The sequence below is a fragment of the Dasypus novemcinctus genome, chromosome 6 (assembly GCF_030445035.2).
Source record: "Dasypus novemcinctus isolate mDasNov1 chromosome 6, mDasNov1.1.hap2, whole genome shotgun sequence".
Classification (NCBI taxonomy): domain Eukaryota; kingdom Metazoa; phylum Chordata; class Mammalia; order Cingulata; family Dasypodidae; genus Dasypus; species Dasypus novemcinctus.
This window is the reverse complement of record NC_080678.1, coordinates 55,771,938-55,793,958: the sequence shown is the minus strand read 5'-3', so window position 1 is coordinate 55,793,958 and position 22,021 is coordinate 55,771,938. Positions and strand designations below refer to the sequence as shown.

The following is a 22,021-nucleotide window of genomic DNA, read 5'->3' as shown; positions in this document are numbered from 1 at the left end:
TAGGGGTTCCAATGATTGATCAGTGGCAGGAGACCCAGACATATGTGGCATTTCTAACATGTGTCCATCTAGACAGAGCAGAATCAGAGGAAAGGGTGGAAGTGAGCACTAGATGCCCAGCAGAACAGAGGGACTGCACAGCTGATCCTGAAGTAAAGAGCATACACCCAGGATAGCAGCAGACCTGTGAACTTCCTGTGACCAGTGTCAGATTACAGGTGGGCCATTTTTGTGGACATTTTACAACTTCTTCAAATCCTGATTCACCTGAGGATTTAGGAGTCAGAAAATTACTGTTGACGTGGCGTAATTTGTGCCCACAGTTTGTGAGATCTAGTCTACAGACAGTGAGAATGAGTGCGCAGGAGTCAGAAAATGACTGTTGATGTGGCACAATGTGTGCCCACAGTTTGTGAGATCTAGATTACAGACTGCGAGCATGAGTCCTAGTACTGGCAGTTCAGTGGCTGCAAGAGTAGATAGCTGCAGAAAAGGGGCAATAGCTAAGGAGGGTTATCGGGGAGATTGGCAAGGAGAGAAGAAGTATTAGAGTCTAACTCTAGGGGCTAGAACTTTGCAATTTGAAACAGGCAAATGGGAAGAGTGGTCACCAGGATGAAGAACAAGAATTTCTTCCATAAATAGAACATTCTCAGAGACAGACTCACTCAGAAGGCCAAGCAAGGACAGATTTAAAAGGAAGGCAAGGCAGGAGAGTGACTTGACAATTCATACAGACCAAGTATGGGCACCTCCAGATGTGGCTAAATGGTCGACAGTCTTCTAATTGCACTCTGGCAAACAGACACTAAAAGAACTTTTGATTCATACCCAGAGATAATCAGATGATTTTAACACAGAGGTCAGCACAGATTATAATCATTTTTAGGGAAAGCTATCCCCAAGACCATGCCCCAAATGCTTCAAGCCTCTATCCCATTTAGCATATTTCTAGTTTCCCAAATTACCTGAGAAACAAATTACCAATTCCAATATACTCAAGAAGGTTGCTTGGTGAATGTGGATGATAACCTGGCAGGGACCATGCCTGCCTATGGAACAACCTGAAGATTCACCCATCCCTAGCAAAATATCCCACCTGAAGAAGGGATTACTTCTGTTCCCCCGACTTCTTCCCACAACTTAATTATTCTGGTTCCCACCCCGTATCTGTTACACCTAGAATGTCTTTAACTCTCATAAATGGTTTCATAAAATCCTTTAAACAAAAGAGATTTCAATTGACTTTAATTAAAAATGTATGTGTGTGCCTTCTCTGAAGTCCTTTTTGGAGATGCATGCTATGAAATTATACCAGTAACATTAGAAAAGTATACCTAAAACTTGTTGGACGAGTTTTCCCTCTGCTCTTCTAATTAGATCTAATCTGTCCTCTTCAGAATGCATCAGATCAACAGTGGTGGAAACTGTCAGATTAGTCTAGATGAGTGCCCAGGACTAGCCCCTCACACCTCTCCAGCCTGCCCAGAGCCAGTGAGGTTGAGTCAGTCCCATGGGCAGATACTTTCTAAGAGGCACGTTATTCCAGTTTCAGGTTCACCAACTTCATGAACTACATTCCAAGAGTCTGCAAACTGGCTTGGCTATGTTTAGCTTAATTTTGAAGAAGCGATGTAAAAGTGAAGAAAAATTTTACTTTAAATAGCATTTTTTATCTTAAATTCTAACATATTCCTTAATATAAATGGAAACAAGACTATCCTCCTGGACTGCTAAATTATAGGCAAGCTAAAGCATTGCTCACATCTCCACATGGTCAATTGAACCAGGACATTCATTTCATAAACTCATTATTGTAGCCATTGCAGACAGTTTAATTACCAGGTATCTATCTAATCAATCTCCTAGCAATTAACTAGTGATTATAGCTCGAAATGAAATTTTCATGCATGTCTATTTTCTTGAACTAGATAGAAACAGCCTAAATCATAGAAGACAAATTTTCTTCCAATTAATGTTCTCACCCATCACTGAAAATAGAAAATGGCTTAAAAGTTTTGACACCGATCTTCCACTGAAGGACAGTGATCAGTGAAGCCCCAGAATGTGATTATATAAACTTGCAATATTTTCTGCAGACTCTGTATCTTGCTGCCTATCAAGGAAAGAAAAAGCTTAAATAATAATAATAATAATAATAAATTCCCGTGGTCCTTTCTATCTGGTGATGAAGAACAGGGGATTTCTGGACTGTATCACAAGCATATCGCGTCCGCTTCTACACACCTAGAAGCTGAAGGACTGGTGACTCCACGTTGTACGTGGGAGGAGTGGGAGGGGCCAGATGGTATTGGGACATCCCAGCCCGGCTTCTTCCTTTCCTATCACCTAAGCCTGGGAAATCTGCTTCATAGTTTGGAGAAGGAATTGCAGCTAGAAAATATAAGAAAGAGTTTTTAAAGCTACAGATCCTTCTTCTCCCTTTAGAATTAGTTGTTATATTGTTAGGAAAAAATATAAATGCAGATGTTGGACCATGTCAGAAATTTTTTCAAGAGAGTGGATTGTTTCACACAGAATGGAGATATGGCTTCTGATTCTGCTGGCGCATTTGTTCCAAAGAAATGTGAATTCAATACATATGCCAACTATAGCTGTGGACCCAGAAGCATTCATGAATATTGTAAGTTGCGATTTTTTCATCATATTTTGGGGAAATGACTTGTCTTATATGTTAATGCTTGCATCTGTGTATTATCTGCATTATGTATTATATTTATATATGGTCGTGATTCATGCTGTCAGAGAAGCATGACACTGTAGCATGTTGTGCTGGAAAGAATGTTTAACTGGGTATCAGTAGACATAGGTTATCCTTCAACAAATACAGAAAACTTTGGCAAATGACTCAATCTTCTTGTGCTGTGTGCATAATTTAACTTTTCCTTCAACTCTTAACTTTATCTTTATGAACAGAGAATTCACTGAGATCTTTTGGGCCAAGCCTAACCCTATGATTGGGTTTCTGTTTCATTCATTTTCAACTTTCTCCCATATTGTTAAGGTATAAGCCCCAATTTCTTCTTACCAGGGTGTCTGCTTCTAATAGCATCCTGTACTTTTCTAATCTACTCTTTTTATCCTCTTCTGGACTGGTAACTCTGTCTAAAATGGTAATAGGACCCTGAGTGAGTGCCAGAGAGGGTCTCCTATAAGTAAAATGCATAATTGATGTGGCATCTCTTTGGGGCTCCCAGAGAATTTTTCTGTTTCCTTTTTTATTTTTATTTTTTGCTTACATTCAGGTTCTTAGTTGGGTTTTCATAATGGTTGTCATATATTAACACTTATCTCAAACCAAACTTTGTGATGAAAGCTGCACACATACTATCTCATTTCATTGCATGCTAACTTCCCTATGCAGTAGATATGATCATCCCCATTTTTCAAATCAAGGAACTGAGAATTAAAGAGATTAAGCAACTGAAATTAGGCCATACACTAGTACACAGTAGAGCTATGATTTAAATCCAGGTATGCCTAAACCCAACGCCCATAATTGCAATCACTATGCAATAAACCCTCCCAGGTGAACAGGAAGAGAGACTTCTTCCAGATGAGTAAGATGATTGTGTGCAGTGCTCATCATGCCCCATAGACTTAAGTGATACAAAAAGGACTTTAAGATGCATTAATACGGATTTAAGACCCTTTTTACAGAAGCCTTCTTGTATGGGTCTTAAAACTCTGACAGGGCCTTAGAAATATTCTAAACTACATGATGCCAAATACCAGGTTTCTTTTGACTATTCCAGTGATTGGCAGTCTTTCAATGCTATATCCAGATAGTTACCAGATTGGTGCACATCCATAGAGGTAATCTGTCTGGCCCTTTCATGTCCCTCAAAATTCCTGTGAGTCCTTGGGTGGAGGGAAACTGTTTAGCTGTAGACAGAACCCATTGCCCAGCCCTCACCCACTGGGTGCACTAAGCACTCACACACTCTTGGGGTTTTAGGAGGCCTAAGACTCAAATCCATTGAATTGGGCTCTGCCACTGAGTAGCTATGCCTAGAGAGGAAAGTAAAATAGGAAAGTCATATAACTGTTGGTGTAAATTCAACAAAAGAGAACAAAAGAGGTTCAGAGCCTTAACTGGCTTGACAATGTGTACTGATTTATTTGGATTATGCTTTATTATCTTCTTTGGTATACAACTGGCTTCGTTCATATGTTTTTCTAGTAAACATTTATCAAGCAGCTACTAGGACTCTGATATTGTGCTAGGCATTGAGGTTAGGGAGGGAACTAAGAGTACCAAAGGATTTGACTTCATGGAGGTTAAAATACTGCGAGAAAGATACTTAATGAGTAGTTACAAGAGAAATGAGGTCAAAAAAGAGGACATAAAATAGGGGAAACTAACCCAGGTAGCTTAGGAAAGCTATTCTAAGACAAGAGCTTTTTAATCTAACATCTGAAAGATGAATTGGCATTAGTTGAGAAACTAGGGCTGCATTGGTGGGAGAAGGTAACACTTGAAAAGAGTGTTCCAGGCTGGGAAAGCAGCATGTAGAATAACTCTGGAACATTTAAGAACATACCATATTCAAGGAGCTGAAAGGAGTCCATATTTAGTTGGCCTTTTAAACATTAATTTTTTTCTTATTACAAAAGTGATACGTGTTCATCATAAAAAATCTGAAAACTGCAGTTGACCAAGAAGAGAACAACACTCAGCATGCAAAATTAACCACTGATAGCTTTGTCACATGCACTCTGCATCTTTCCTCTAAATTTATCTATGAATCTTTCTAGTTTCTTTTTTTTGGGGGGGGGCGCCATACATAATTTACTGTTATCTTTTTTTCTACTTAATCAGATATATCAAGAAGAATTTCCCATGGCTTTAAATAATCTTCTACAACATCCTTTTAACTGCCTATGTCATATTCCATTTTTTTGGGATATATATTTGTCCCAAGTTGGATTTCCTAGAGAGCGGACTCTGGGACAGAGTTCACGTGCATAGTGTTTCAGGGGAACCCTTGGGAACAACAGCTGTGTAACAGAAGGCAAAGAAGCTGGAGTGGGCAAAGGGAGAAGCCGAGCTGCAATGAGGGCTCAAAAACAGGCTTGCCCAACTCCACGTGGAGCCCTGGAGCTAGAGCAGCCCTTCAAGTTGTCCCAGTTGAACTGAGATGACCAGGCCAATATCCCCATTCCACGTACACGCGTGTGCGCGCGTGCACACACACACAGAGCAGTCCCTGAATGTGGCAGGAAGGGATGTGACCTTGGGGGAGGCCACCATCTGCAACTGAAGCCATCCTGAACAGATGAGGGCTCCTACCAACAGCACTGCCAGTAGATGGCCCACATCCTTCACTGCAGGGAGATCTGAGTGGTGCATCATAATATCCACCAAAATATTTATCTAACCAGTCCCCAGAATGATTTTTTACTATTTTAAATATTGCTGGATTAAACATCTTTACAAATATGTTTTAATGCATATCTCTGATTTTTTCACTAAGTTACATTTTCGGGAATGGACAGTGAAATTAAAAGTTATATAATGAGGGAAGTGGACTTGGCCCAGTGGTTAGGGCGTCCATCTACCACATGGGAGGTTCACGGTTCAAACCCCGGGCCTCCTTGACCCATGTGCTGTGCTGATGTGCACAAGGAGTGCCGTGCCACTCAGGGGTGTCCCCGTGTAGGGAAGCCCCACGCGCAAGGAGTGCACCCTGTAAGGAGAGTCACCCAGTGGGAAAGAAAGTGCAGCCTGCCCAGGAATGGTACCACACACACGGAGAGCTGACACAAGATGACGCAACAAAAAGAAACACAGAAACACAGATTCCTGTGCCTCTGACAACAGAAGTGGACAAAGAAGAAGACGCAGCAAATAGACACAGAGATCAGACAACTGGGGTGGGGCGGGGGGGGGGGGGGAGAAATAAAATAAAATAAATAACTCTTTAAAAAAAGTTATATAATGATAGGTTTTTCATATAGATAGATAAACTGCCCTCAGAAAATGGCTATACAAATTTGCAAACACATTTTGACTTTAGAATGTAATACTTTGGCGCCTACATTTTTATATCCACAGATGTCTATTTACCATTAATACTCATAAGCCCTTCTGTAAAGTGTTGTTTCCTGACCAACTCTTGCGTATAGACAGTGCTTACTGTGACTGTAGGTCCTCCCCTTCTGGGATGTTCACACCCTCGTCCTTACTACCTTGGCTCTTTTGGGTAACTCCTACTCAACTCTCAAAGCCCAACTCAAATTCTCTTTCCTCCATGAAACCTTGTCCAAATAGCCCTGCTTATGTTTCTTTCCCTGCTCAGAATTCCTTTGCTCCTGCCTTCACTCACATCCATCATCTCTCATTTAATACATGGCATGGCCTTCTCATTAAAGCCTTGTCGGATGCCCTCCATTCTCATGTTCTATATACTTATCTCCCTAAATAGCTGTAATGGTGTTCTTGAAGAATAATCCTGAGACCAGAAGCAACAGCAACACCTGGGAACTGGTCAGAAATACAAATTCTTTGGCTCCACCTGAGACCTACTGAATCAGGAACTCTTAGGGTGGTGTCCAGCAATTTGCATTTTAACAAGTCCTCCAAATAATTCTGATGCATGCTGAGTTTGAGAACCACTGCTCTCTAAATTCTTTAAGATTAAGTATACAGCAGTGCTATGCAAGCACAGAAAAACACTCACACACACAAAAACACACCACATTTCATAAGACTTGGTTAATTGATTTTAATTATAGTATTAGCTAATGTTGTTTGAGTGCCTACTAAGTGCTGGGCAATATAGTCAGTGTCATATGTGCATTATTATTTTACATTCCTTGCAGCAATTCCATGAAGTATGAATCATAAGTATCCCTAATTTACAGATTAATAAACTGAGGCACAGGGACATGTTAACTAAATTCCCTATGCTCATATGGCCAGTTTGTGTATTAGTGTTAGAGCCAGGATTAAAACTATGCAGTGGGACTCCAGGGCCTTTCTGTTAAGTACTATGCTATATTGCCCCACATTCTACTATGGACATTTAGGCACTTGGCCTTCTCCTCTCTTGCTCTTTTTTTTAAAATAAGGTGATAAAATAGTTCTCTCCTTTTCTGGGTGATGACAGTAATGGGGAGGAGCAGTGAGAACACTTAAACCATCTCTGCAGCTTCATGTTTTTCAAGGAGTTTCTACATGTATCTATTGTACAGAGTGGGGGTTCTTAAGCAGGGGTTCATAAATAGGCAACAAAGAATCTGAAACCATTGAAATTGCTTGCAAAATGTGTGTGTGTCTATATGCATATCCATTCCTGTAGTTCTCTTCAAATTCTCTAAGGAATCCTTGACCCCAGAATGTTAATAACCCTGCTCTTGAATATGTGGTCCTTGAATTGGAAACCCTTAAGGAATGCATGGCCCAATGATTCCCAAAAGTTGAACACATGCCTCCAATGACTGCCCTAGAGTCATCTGACCTCCTCCCTGAAGTGGGCCCCAGGAGCCTGTACGGTTAAGTGCCCCAGATGATTCTGATGCTCACCAGGTTTTTGAATCGGAGTTTTCATCCAGTTCTCAAACTTTAGAGTGTTTTAGAATTCCCTAAAAAGCTAGTTAAAACACAAATTGGCAGGACCTCATCCTCAGAGTTCCTGATTCAGTAGGTCTGGGGTAGAGCCTGTTAATTTGCATTTCTAACAAGTTCCCAAGGACACTGATGTTGTTGGTCCAGAGTCTGCACTTTGAAAACCACTGTCCTAGTCCAATCGCCAGATTAAAAATTAAGTAATTGAGGTCTGGAAGGGTCTGAATGATTTTTCCAAAAAGACACAATTAGCTAGAGAAAAGCAAAGACTTTCTTCTCTACATCTTGTAGCGTCAAGGCATCTACTCTTCACTTTTATTTTATTTTTGAATAAAATTTTAAAAATTATTTTATTAGAGAAATTTTAACTTACAGATATCACAAATAAAGTACAGAATTCTCATACACCTGTCTTTGACACACAGATTTCCCTATTAACACTTTGCATTAATGTGGTAATTTCATTAAATTTGATGAAACCCTGTTATGGTTAACTGTAGTCTATAGTTTATGTTAGGATTCACTGTTTTTGTTGTACAATTCTATAATTCTTCTGGTAGCATATACATAACTTAAAATGTTAATTTTAAACACTTCCCATTATAAATTCAATGGTGTTATTTACATTCACAATATTGTCACTACCATCACCACCCAAATTTTTCCATTACCCCAAATAGAAACTCTATACCAGTTTAAAATTATCCCCATTCCCTACACTCACCTTGACCCAGGTAACCTAGTTCTAGTTTCCCAGAATAGAATTTTTTCAGAGCAATTTTGGTTCTATGAAGAAAGTGTTGAGAAAGTATAATTTCTTCTGATATTCCCCCTTATACCCTCTGCCCACAGGTGTCTTTTTATTGTTTTTTTCCTGTGTTTTTTTAAATGTATTTTTTCTCTATTTTTTTTTTATGGGGACCTCATATTTTTTTAATGTAACATTCAAAAAAAAATCCTATTACGATCCTTTTTATTTCAGTTAGAACTTCCTTTCATTCCTGATTGTATTTATTTGTCTCTTTTTTTTCTTTGTTAATCTTACTAAGGATTTGTCAATTTTACTGATCTTCTCAAAGAACCAACTTTTGGTTTTGGTTTTCTCTATTGCTTTTTTGTTCTGTATTTCATTTATTTCTCCTCTATCTTTATGATTTCTTTCCTTTTGCTTGCTTTGAGGATTGGTTTGCTGTTCATTTCATTTAGATCATTGAGAATATAGCTATATAGAACTGAACTCAAGAGAAATTATGCTTTTTCCATAGAGTGAAATCATCCAACATCAAGGTTATCCCTGTGAGGAGTATGAAGTTACAACTGAAGATGGGTATATCCTTTCTCTGAACAGAATTCCTCAAGGTTTAGTGAAACTTAAGGGAACAGGTACGGTACATCCTCTGTCATCCCAACAAAGCAGGCTTCCCTGAAGCAGTGATTTCTCTGTCACTTGAGTATGAAGAAGAGAGTCTCGGTTCTTGAGACAGATTGGAGTTCAGTGCAGGGGCCAAGGAATGGTTTTAGTTCGTCTAGCAATCACTTTCACCCCCAACCCTATCAATGATCTCAAATAAACATAGAGTATTTGCTTTTCAAAAATACTGCCAAAAAAGTCCATTCTTTGCCCCCCTTCTAGCACTCAACCCCTTTTCCCAAACCCTCCTATATAGATATTCTAGGACATCAACTTATTGAGCCTCTTGAACAGCCCACATCAACCCCTGCCCATGAAGAATGCAGACTCCAGTGTGGCAACTGGTACTCAACCCTGCATTCTCTATGTTCACCATCCAAAGAGGATTTAAATATTTACAGTGTTACCCAGATTTTGACTAAGGAGTTTTTAACAACTAGGATCTGTATGTACATTTTCAATTTTTGATACACATTTTCATAATTCATATAACCCCCATTTCTCATATATGAAATTTTCAGCAACTGCTGGCTTTTAAAATTTTTACCTTCATCACTAAATAAAGCTCACCCCACCTCCATTTCTACTTTGGCTCTATTCCTTTTAATATTCTAGCTCCATGTTTATAGCAGTAAACACACTCTCTGTCATGAGTGTAGGGAATGTAATTTTTATTGTGTATTTTCTATATATAAAGCACTGTGCTAAGTGTTTTATTTGCATTAATGTCATTTAGGTTTCACAATGACCCCATGAAGAAGCTGCAACTTATAGAGATAAATTAATTTGCCCAGAAACTATGTGCTATTACTTGCTAGTATACGGCAAAACTTGTATTCACATCAAGATTTGTCTGCCATTATGATATCTATGCTCTTAACTAGGACCAGAAAATGCTGGGCTTTGCTGGTAAAGAAGCTTCAGGATTCTATTTTGATTGGGTAGTTCAAGCCATTAATATTCAGTGCAATTACTATAAAAACATTGCTTACTTCATCCATTTTCTGTTGTCATATCTTACTTTTGTCTGTCTTTTTACCCTTTAGTTTATCCTTCCTAATAATTCTCATTTCTACACTCTTCTCCAAGTCTCTTGTCCTTGTTTTTTTTCCTCTCAGGCTGCAGCACTCCCCTTAGTATCTCTTGCAATTCTGCTCTTTTGTTAACATACTCTCTCAAGTTTTTGTTTGTCTGTGAAGACTTTAAACTCACCCCCATTTTTGAAGGACAATTTTGCCAGATACAGAAGTCTCGACTAGCAGTTTTTCTCTTTCAGTACCTTAAATACATCATGCCACTTTCTTCTTGCCTCCATGGTTTCTGACGAGAGGTCAGCACTTAATCTGATTGAGGTTCCCTTGTTTGTGATGCTTTGCTTGTCTCTTGATGTTTTGAAAATCCCCTATCTCTGGTATTTGTCATTCTGAATAGGTGTCTGAGAAAATTTATTTGAATTTGTTCTGTTTGGCATGCATTGTCCTTCTTCAATATTGATATTTATGTCTCTCAAAAGGGTTGGGAAGTTTTTGGTCATTATTTCCTCAAATATTCTTTCTGCTCCTTTCCCATTCTCTTCTTCTGAAATACTGATAATGCATGTTCATGTGTTTCACGTTGTCATTCAATTCTCTGAACACCTGTTCTATTTTTTCCATTCTTTTTCTTTCTGTGTCCCCTGTCTTTTCAAGTTCAGATGTTCTGTCTTCATTATCACTAGTTCTGTCCTTGAGCAATTCAAATCTGCTGTTATGTGCCTCTAATGCATTTTTAATCTCATCCATTGACTCTTTCATTTCCATAAGCTCTGTTACTTTTCTTTGCAGGCTTTCAGATTTTTCTTTATGCTCTCTTAATATTTTTTATCCCTTTATTTATATTTTCCTTTAATTCTTTGGTTTGGTTTGAGATTTGTGTGATTATCATTGATTTGTTGTTTTAAATCCTGTATCTTGTCAGGATATTTGGTTGTTTCTTTGGCTGGGCAATCTCTTCATGTTTCCTAGTATGATTTGTAATTTTTTGCTGATGTCTAGGCACCTGAATATGTTGGTAAATTTACTCTGATGGTCAATTTTTCTCTCTTGCCTAGTGTTGTTTTTTTCCCACAACTCTTGTTTAATTTTTGGTTCAACTTATTCTGAGTGCTTAAAATTGTCCAGCTTAAGTTTTCAAAATCAGACCAGGGACTCACTAATGGGGTGCAGACTTTCTATCTGGAGTTCAGGTTAAGGGAGACCTAAAAGCAGTTTTATTTTTCCTTGCAGTTTCCTGGGCAGTCAGTAGATGGCACTCATTTGTGAAACTTTCCACAGATGTGTGTCTTTCAACCTCTGCTTGCTGTTGTTTCTGATCTGCCCAGAAACAAGATTCAAAGCAGGCTCTGTTGGCCAAATTCACTGAACAAAAACCACTCTCTCCCCTCCTTCACACACTTCCTCTTCCCCTCTCAGTCTGCTGCAGTGGGACAGGGGTTTTATCTAGCTTGTGTATCTTGAAGGTGGAGAGAGGGAGCTCTTTCCGGCCACCACAGGGGTTTAGTAACTGACAGTTGTTTCGGATTCTTCAACTTTCAGTCCCTCACCCTCCTGAGGGTTGCACAGTACTGTCCTGGTCTGCTGACCCCCAAAGCAGGTTCCTCAGAAGGGCTTTGGCCCTCTGTCCATTGTTTTTTGTGAGAGAACTGAGTCTTGTCTGCCTATTTCAATGCCATCTTCCTGAAACTCCTTTAGGATTCTATTTTATTCTGATTTGTACTTGTACAGCTTTTGAAAAATATGCTTCTGTTTGTACCAGCCACACAGCTATCTTATACTTGCCCACATGCTCTCACCTCAGGGCCTTTGAAGTTACAGAAACCCCTCCAGCCCATGATATCATCAATATCTACATAGCTTGCCCCAGTCCTTCTTCCAGGGCTATTTTGTGAGAGATTTCTTCACTCGCCACCCTACTTTTTAGTCACCTATTGAGCGCATTCCCTTACCCTACTTACTTTTTTTAATTAAATTTTTTATTAGAGAAGTTATAGGTTCACAGAAAAATCATGCGGTAAATACAGAGTTTCCATATAACCCCTATTATTAACACTTTGCATTAGTGTGGCACCTTTGTTACAATTGATAAAGGATATTATTATAATTGGACTATGAAATATAATTCATAATTTACATTAGGGTTCACTGTCTTCTACATGGCATTTAAAAAATTTTTATTCCACTAACATAAATTCAACCTAAAACTTCCCTTTTCAACCACATTCAAATATATAATTAGGCAATGTTAATTACATTCACAATGTTATGCTACCATCACCACAATCCATTACCAAAACTTTGTCATCACCCCAAACAGAAACACAGAAACCCTTATACCAATTAAGCATTAATGTCCAATCCCAAACACTTGTCTGGCCCCTGCTAATCTATGTTCTAGTTTCTGAGTCTATGAATTTGCTTATTCTCATTATTTCATATCAGTGAAAACATGCAATATCCTTTTGTGCCCATTTTTTTTCACTCACATGATGTTTTCAAGGTTCATCCATGTTGTCATATGTATTAGAAGTTAATTGCTTTTTATGTGAATAATACTCCATTGTATGTATAAATCACATTAAACCACATTGTGTTTATCCATTCATCAGTTAATGAACCCTTGAGTTGCTGCTATGCTTTGGCAATTATGAATAATACTACTATGAACATCAGTGTGAAAATATCTGTTTGAGTACCTGCTTTCAATTCTTTTGGGCATATACTTAAAAGTGGGATTGCTGGGTCATATGATAATTCTCTACTTAACTTTATGAGGAAGTACCAAACTGTTTTCCACAGCTGCCACACCATTTTACATTCCCACCAAAAATGAAGAGATGTTTCTTTGTTTCTTTTTCTCCACATCCTTTCCAACACTTGTTGGATTCTTTTTCTTCTTGTTTTTACTTAACAGTAGCCATTCTAGTGGGTATGGCATGGTATCCCATTATGGTTTGAATTTCTCTTTCCCTAATGTCTGATGATGTTGAGCATCTTTACATATGCTTTTGATCATTTGTATATCTTCTTTGGAGAAATGTCTATTCAAGTCTTTGGCCATTTTTCCATTGGGTTGTTTGTCTTTATGTTGTTGAGTAGTAGGAATTTTTTATATGTTCTGGATATTAAGCCCTTATAGGATATACGGTTGCCAAATATTTTTTCTCATTCTGTAGGTTGTCTTTTTACTTTCATGATGAGGACCTTTGATGTACAAAAGCTTTTGATTTTGATGAAGTCTTATTTTACCTATTTTTTCTTTTGTTACTCAAGCTTTGGGTATAAGGTCTAAGAAATCATTGCCTAAAAGAAGTTCTAGAAGATGCTTTCCTATGTTTTCTTCTGGGAATTTTATGGTTCTGATTCTTATATTTAGATCTTTGATCAGTGTATTAGTCAGCCAAAGGGGTTCTGATGCAAAATACCAGAAATCTGTTGACTTTTTAGAAGGGTATTTATTTGGGGTAGAAGCTTACACTTACCTGGCCATAAAGCGTACTTTACTTCCCTCACCAAAGTCTATTTTCACATGTTGGAGCAAGATGGCTGCTGATGTCTGTGAGGGTTCAGGCTTCCTGGGTTCCTCTCTTCCTGGGGCTTGCTTCTCTCTGGGCTCAGCTGCTTTGCCCTCTCCACAAGGCCAACTGTAGATTATCAGGCAAACTGCTCCTCAGTCTTCCTGGGGCCTTTTACCATATCTGCTTCACTTCTCTGTCTGTTTACTTTCCAGGCTCCAGCTCAAAAACTCTAACCTCCCTTTTCTGCATTATGTTTTTTCTGTGAGGCACTGCCCACCAAGGGGGCAAGGACTTGACATTCTACTAATGTGGCCCAATCAAAGTGTTAATAATTTTTTAATCAAGTAAACCTCTGAATCCAATATAATCTAGTATGCCCAGAGGAAAAGACCAGTTCACAAACATAATCCAATATCGATTTTGGAATGCATAAATAATGCCAAACTTCTACAATCAGTTTTGAGTTAATTTTTGTGTTGGATGAGGTAGGAATTCACCTTCATTCTTTTGCATATGGATTCCAGTTTTCCCAGCTCTATTTGTAGAAGAAACTATTCTTTTCCCCAATTAACGTATCTAGCACTCTTCTCAAAAATCAATTGGCCATAGATGTGAGCATTTATTTCTGAACTCTCAGTTAAATTCCATTGGTGTATATGTCTTCCTTTATGTCAGTACCATGCTGTTTCAATTACTATAGTTTTTTGCAATAAGCTCTAAAAGTGGGTAGTGTAAGTCCTCTAACTTTGTTTTTCTTTTTCATGATGGTTTAGGCTATTGGAAGTCCTTTCCCTTCCATATGAATTTGATGATTAGCTTTTCCATTCCTACAAAGAAGGCTGTTGGAATTTTGATTGACTCTTAAAATCACTTAGGGTAGAATTGACATCTTAATACTTAGTCTTCCAATCCATGAATATGAATATCCTTCCATTTATTGAGGTCTTCTTTGATTTCTTTCAGGAATATTTTGTAGTTTTCTGTATATAAGTCCTTCATATCCTTGGTTAAATTTATTCCTAGATATTTGACTCTTTTAGTTGTTATTATAAGTGGAATTTTTTTCTTGGTTTCCTCTTCAGATTGTTCATTACTAGTGTATAGAAACACTAAGGCTTTTGCGTGTTGGTCATGTACCCCACCACTTTTCTGAAATCATTTATTAGTTCTAGTAAATTTCTTGTGGATTTTTCAGGGTTTTCAATATACTTGGATCATATCTGCAAATAGGGCAAGTTTTAGTTCCTCCTTTCCAATTTGGATGCATTTTATTTCTTTCTATTGCTCTAGCTAGAATTCTCCATATGATGTTGAATAAAGCTGGTGACACTGGGTATCCTCATCTTATTCCTGATCTTTAGAGGGAAAGTTTCAGTCTTTCACCATTGAGGATGTTGTTAGCTGTGGGTTTTTCACATATGCCCTTTATCATGTCAAGGACGTTTCCTTCTATTTCTGTTGTTCTAAGTGTTTTATAAAGAAGTGATGCTGGATTTCATCAAATGCCTTTTCTGCATCAACCTAGATGGATCATTTGTTGCCTTTTCCTTCTTTCTGTTAATGTGATATATTATGTTAATTGATTTTTCTTATGTTGAATGAAGTTTTCATACCTGATTGTATTACACACCACTTAATACCCAATGTCTTTCAGGTCTAGTTGGTTTAGTATTGTTCCAGTCTTCTTCTATTTTCTTATTGGTTTTCTATCTGGAGGTTCTTTCTATTATTGAAAGTGGTATATTGAAATACCCTCTGTTAATATAGAATCATCTATTTCTTTTTTCAAATCTGTCAATATTAGCTTCGTATATTTTGGGGCTCTGCAGTTAGGTGCATATGTACATATAATTATTATGTCTTCTTGTTGAATCAATCCCTTTATCAGCATATCATGACTTTCTTTGTCCTTTATAACAGTTTTTCACTTAAAGTCCATTTTGTCTGGTCTTAGTGTAGTTACCCCATTTCTCTTTAGGTTACTTGTGTCCTTGAATTTAAAATGAGTCCCTTGTACATGGCATTTAGTTGGATCATGCTTTTTTATCTCTGCTCATATTTACCTTTTTGCTAGAGAATTAAACCTCTTTATATTTAAAGACGATACTGATAATGCAGAACTTTCTTCTGACATTTTCCTATTTGTTCTTTGTATGTCTTATGTCTTTTTACCCTCAATTCCTCTGTTTCATAGTTATTTAATTTTTTGTAGTCTTCCATTTCGAGTACCTTCTAATTTCTTTCTACATACAGCTTTTCTTTGTAATTACCATGGAGCTAAAATTTAATATCCTAAATCTAAAACAATCACATTTGATTTAATACTAGTTTAACTTCAATAGCATACACATATACTGTTCCTGTAACCCCCATCCCCCTTTTTGTTGTACTTGTTACAAATTATATCTTTCTGTATTGTATGTCCATAACAATAGATTTATCATTACTTTTTATGCATTTGCATTTTACAACTTGTAACAAGTAAAAAGTGGAGTTATATACAAAACAAAACAAAATGAAACACACAGTACTGGCATTTATAATTACCTATTTGGTTACCTTTACAGGAGGTCTTTATTTCCTTATGTATCTTTGATATACTGTCTAGTGTCCTTTCCCTTCAGTTTCAAGAACTCCCTTTAGTACTGCTTATGGAGCAGGTCTAGTGTTGAACTCCTGCAGCTTTGTTTTTCTAAAAATGTCTTAATGTCTCCCTTCTTTACAACAGACAGTCTTATCAAATATAAAATTCTCCGTTGGCAATTGTTTTCTTTCAGCACTTTAAATATTTCATCACACTGCCTTTTTGCTTCTATTGTTTTGATGAGAAATCAGTACTTAACTTGGCAGGACTCCCTTGTACATAACACTTTGCCTTTTTCTTGCAGCTTTCAGAACTCTCTCCTTGTTCCTGGCATTTGACAGTTTGCCTACTTGAGTGCCAGGGGTCAACAAAACAAACCAATGGAAAAACCTTTCAGAGTCTTTGCAGATTTGTTCTGTATTGACTGATGTTCTCCTTCACAGTATCATCCTGAGGTAAATGTGAAGTGCAGACACCTCCCCCCATCTTTTCTGAGCCTAGGTCTTGCCCTGGGTTTATGTTTGCTCTGGACCTCAGGGATTTCCCTGTTTATTGGAACTCAAATTCCTCCTATAAAATCGATTTTCTCCCCTTCCTAGCAGCTCTATTGTATATATTAAAGCTAGTCCCAGACCACTTTCTCTTAAATCCTTTTCATGCTTCTTTAGTGACTGCCAGCTGTTTCTGCCTGTGGGGCAAGTTCTGAGAGGAGGCACCATAGACTAGTTTCCTGGTTCAGTCATTCATGCTACCACCTGAGAGACTGGCACCAACATAGAGGACCCAGTATACACATAGAGATTATTCTGGTACCTCTGGGACAGGGACAGGGACAATGGGAATGCAGGCTGACTCCATACTCTATCCGTGAGGACTTGTGAGAGGAGCCAGGCAGGGCACCATGAGCTTCCCCTACCACTTTTAAAGCTGTGTTTCTTGATTCAGTATCACCCAGTTACTGAAACATTTTAGTAGTTTTCTGGAGTTTTGAGGATGATGGCTCTGCCAATTCTTGCTAGTTGATCAAAGTTCTGTGGGAGGAACAGCACCCTGGAGTAAGTTATGCTGTTATCTTGGTCGACCAGAAGTTTGCCTTGATTATTTTTGTTTATAGCACATATAACCACCAGACATGACAGATATTTATTTTATGGTTTGTATATCTGTCTCTCACCAACCAGAATGTAAACTCAGTGGGACAGAGACCTTATCTACTTTGTTTGAGGGTATAGCCAGTGCCTTAAAAAAGTGTCCAGCACATTGTAGTTCTAATGAATATATGTGGAATGAATTAATGAATTTCCTATAAGTAAATGAACAGCCTGTGAACATGGAAAGAACTTTTCACTAAGCTCCATAAATCTAGGGGGATAGGCAAGGCGTCTGCTCTCCCACTTCTTCCCCTCCATTCCAGACACTCACCTCTTCCAAGCAATTGAGTGGGTACAGCATTTCCTAAGCAGCACCCATTCATGGGAGGAATTTGTTTTCTCATATCCTGTTTACTATTTACTCATTGCCCAGGAGTTCAAGGGTTAAGCAATGAGTATATTCTGTGTAGTCTGCAGAATGCCTCCTCTAGCGGCTGATGTTGTTCCTACAGTTCACATTTGCCTCTTCTTTCCAGCACTGAAAGAGAAAAGATTTACCATCCCTTCAAAAGAAGGGCTAATCATTCTGTGGAAAACAGTTTGGCTGTTCCTCAGAAAGTTAAGTATAGAATTACCGTAAGACCCAGAAATCATACTTCTAGGAATAAACTCAGAAGAATTGAGAGTAGGGATTCAAATAGATATTTGCACACTGATGTTCATAGCAGCATTATTCATTTGCCAAAGGATGGAAGCAATCCATCAAGAGATGAATGGGTAAAAAAAATGTGATATATATATATATATTCCATTGATATATACACAATATATATACACAATGGAATATTATTCAGTCATAAAAAGGAATGAAGTTCTGATATACATATATGTATATGACAACACGCGTGAATCTTGACAACATCATATTGAGTGAAATAAGCCAGACACAAAAGGAGAAATATTGTATGATTTCACCAATATGAAATATTATAATAAGAAAATTCATATAGTCAAAAACTAGAATTTAGATTACCAGGAGCTAGAGTGGGAGTAAGGAATGGGTAATTAATGTTTAATTGGTACAGATTTTCTGTTTGGGATGATGGAAGAGTTTTGGAAATGAATGGTGGTGAGGGTAGAACAATTGTGAGCGTAATTATCGGCACCGAATTATATATTTGAATGTGCTTAAAAGGGGAAATTTTATGTTGTATATATGTTACTAGAATAAAAATTAAATAAATAAAACCTGATTGTTCAACACAAACAGTAAACCCCCATGTAGACTATAAAACAATTGGCAATAGTATAATTCTAATTAATCAGTTCCAACAAAGGTGCCACACTATGGCAAAGTGTTAATAATAAGGAAAACCATGTGTGTAAGTGGGGCTATATGGAAACTCTGTATTTTAAGCATGATTTGTATATAAACCTACAACTACTCTGAAAAAATAAAAAAGAGGGCCCATCACATTCATACTGAAAACAACTCTGAAAAAAATGCCTACAAGCTTGTGATAATAAAAAACCTTTTTGTTTTCCTTCATTGAATAATAGTTGTTAGCTTCAAATATTTACATCGAGAGAAAATAGGTCAGCCATCCCAGAAATGACAGCTTCTTTCAGTGAGGCACTTACACATTCACCTGCTGCCTATAGTTGAGAGAGGAGACCACAACTCTAGGAAATGTCTGAAAGGATATAAATGATCCAGTTCTCTCACTAGGGGAATCAAAAGTACAAGCTTTTCTGTTACTTTGGGCCAAACTGACCCTAGACAGGAGATGCACTGAGAACCCCAAGGGGAGCATTGATCCACTTTGATTTGATCACCCTGCCTTGACACAACTAAAGTCACCTCCCTGAGGGCTGAGGATGAGCTAAATTACCAGATGTTGGGGAAAACTGAAAATAAGCCCAAGTCCCTTTCTCCTGGTCCTGTGCTCACAGCCCTCATTGACTCTCTGTTCTTTCCCCAGAGGTCTAAAACGAGGCAAATGGAATTCATGAATATTGCCCAGATGTTAGACAAGCTCACTGTAGAAAGGCCTTTGTCCTACAAGGAGACTCTGCATGCCTCGGTTCAGGGTTTGGTCTTCCCCTTTGTATAATAGTAACAGGAGCTGCAATCTCATAGGCGCTTACGGTGAGTCAGGCAACATGCTGAGCCCTTAAAGCACAGGGTCTCATTTGACCCCCCCAAAGCCCTGTGAGGTGGACGATTCTTTCCTGGTTTTATTAATGAACACATTAAACCTCAGGAGGTCACTTGCCTTAGAGGTATAGCTAGAACAACAGCAGCAGTAGTATATAAAGTATGTATTACTTTACTAGTAATATATAGGCTTACTCTAAGCCAGCTGTGGACATTACACTCATGTCCGATTTAATTCTCACAGGTCTTATCGGAGCCATGTTTTTTTTTTCCTCCTAAGAGTGTAGTATTCATATGAATTTTTCTGTAGTATTTGCTAATAACAAAAAGTATGTATACCACTGACTATGGGGTGCAGTGAGGCTCAGAGATGTACTTATCAGGTGCAATGGATGTGTCATGAGGATGGGAGAGAGTGTTGCTGTGGGGGGAGTGGGGGGTGGGGGCGGTGGGGTTGAATGGGACCTTATATTTTTTTAATGTAATTTTAAAAAAATAAATAAATAATTTTTAAAAAAGTATTTATATATTAGCATACCCATAGTCATTAATCCTCCTTTATCCCTTACTGATTTTCTACAAATTTTTGTTTCGTTATAATTTCAAACTCACAGAAGACTTCCAAGAATACCTCAAGGAACTCCCATTTGTCCTCTACCAAGATTCATCAACTGTTTATATTTTGCCCTGTTCACTTTCCTCCCTCACCCTCCCTCTTTCTCTCTCTCTGACATGTTATTTTTTTGGAATCTTTGAGAGTAAGTTTGAAACATCACACCCATTTATACCCTAAATATTTTAATGTATATTTCCTAAGAACAAGGATATTCTCTTTTAAGAAAAGTTAAGGATGTAATCCAGGATCAAACATCCTTAAGCTGTCATATCTCTTTGTCTCCTTTATAAACTGGAACAATCCCTTAGGCATTCTTTGTCTTTTCTAACGTTGACATTTTTAAAGAGTTCTGGACAGGTATTTTATAGACTGTTCTTCAGTTTGGTTTGTGTGATACCTCCTCATTTGGCAGGAAGTCAAGTAGTATCCTTCTCCGTGCCTCATATTATAAGGCACATGATGTTGATTTGTCCCAATATTAAGAATATAAACTTTGATTAGCTTTGTTAAGGTAGTGTCTGCCAGTTTGTTCTACTGTAAAGTTAATATTTTTCCTATGTAATTAAATTAGTAAATAATTCATGGGGAGATACTTTGAGACTGTGTAAATGTTCTATTCCTATTCAGTTTCACCCACCAATTTTAGCACCTATTGATGATTTTATAATGCCATTAATCCTTCTTTTTTTTTTTTAAAGATTTTATTTATTTATTTAATTTCCCCCCCTCCCCTGGTTGTCTCTTCTTGGTGTCTATTTGCTGCGTCTTGTTTCTTTGTCCGCTTCTGTTGTCGGCAGCAGCAGGGGAAGTGTGGGCGGTGCCATTCCTGGGCAGGCTGCTCTTTCTTTTCATGCTGGGCGGCTTTCCTCACGGGCGCACTCCTTGCGCGTGGGGCTCCCCCACGCGGGGGACACCCTTGCGTGGCACGGCACTCCTTGCGCACATCAGCGCTGCGCATGGCCAGCTCCACACGGGTCAAGGAGGCCCGGGGTTTGAACCGCGGACCTCCCATATGGTAGACGGACGCCCTAACCACTGGGCCAAAGTCCGTTTCCCGCCATTAATCCTTCTATGTTAATTGGCATTATACTAGGAATACAAGTTTTTCCTTCTTCCCTAATTATTTGTTTATGTATTTATAACTGTATGGACTTGTGGAGTCATACTTCATTCCTGGGACTATTTCGTAACTATCATTATTTGCTTGGATGTTAAAATCTTCCCAGATTTGAATAACGGGAGCCCTTTCAAGCTGGTTCCTGGTTCCTTTTGATATGCCCCCTTGATTCTTTGAAGACTTAACTTTCTGGTACAACAAGATGTTCCTAGTTAATGCATTACTTTCCCTGCCCCAGGTCTGGAATTAGTCATATCTCCAAGGAGGAAGGCATTATTATAACAAAGGCACACATTATTCCAAAGCTGGAAATCACTAGATCATCATATATATACTGCATATATCCTACTATACTGTCTCCTGGGACACTTCCAATATTATCCAAGGAGCCCAGGCAAGTAATCATAATAACTACACAAAAACAATAGAAGCTGACTTTAATTGATTATTTCTTTGTGCCGGGCATTATGCTATCTGCTCCTCATTCACTCTTTTATTTAATAATAACAAAAATTCCATATTACTGATGAGGAAATCAAGACACAGGAGGTTAAATATTTGGCCCAGATAATTAAACTAATGGGCATTGAATCAGGATTTGAACATAGGTGTACCTGACTTAAAAGCCCTTATGCATTAGAGGATAATAGGAAAGGTGGAAGACATCCCACTTTTCAAATTCTCCTTGTTGCAGGTGTCAGGCCCGTGGTGTTACTGCAGCATGGCCTGCTTGGGGATGCTAGCAACTGGATTTCCAACCTGTCCAACAACAGCCTGGGCTTCATCCTAGCAGATGCTGGTTATGATGTGTGGTTGGGAAACAGCAGGGGAAACACCTGGTCTCGGAAACACAAAACCCTCTCCATAGATCAAGATGAGTTTTGGGCTTTCAGGTACACAA

General features: G+C 38.3%; 1 protein-coding gene across 1 annotated transcript in view; it reads left to right on the top strand.

The window, feature by feature from the left end:
* Positions 1 to 22,021, top strand: part of LIPM (lipase family member M) — a 41,035-nt gene that overhangs the window by 8,259 nt on the left and 10,755 nt on the right. Inside the window, exons 2-4 of the mRNA XM_058298836.2 lie at positions 73 to 2,644; positions 8,857 to 8,974; positions 21,815 to 22,013. Of these exons, the coding sequence (XP_058154819.1) occupies positions 2,498 to 2,644; positions 8,857 to 8,974; positions 21,815 to 22,013 (464 nt within the window). The 5' untranslated portion in view covers positions 73 to 2,497. The remainder of the gene's footprint in view (positions 1 to 72; positions 2,645 to 8,856; positions 8,975 to 21,814; positions 22,014 to 22,021) is intronic.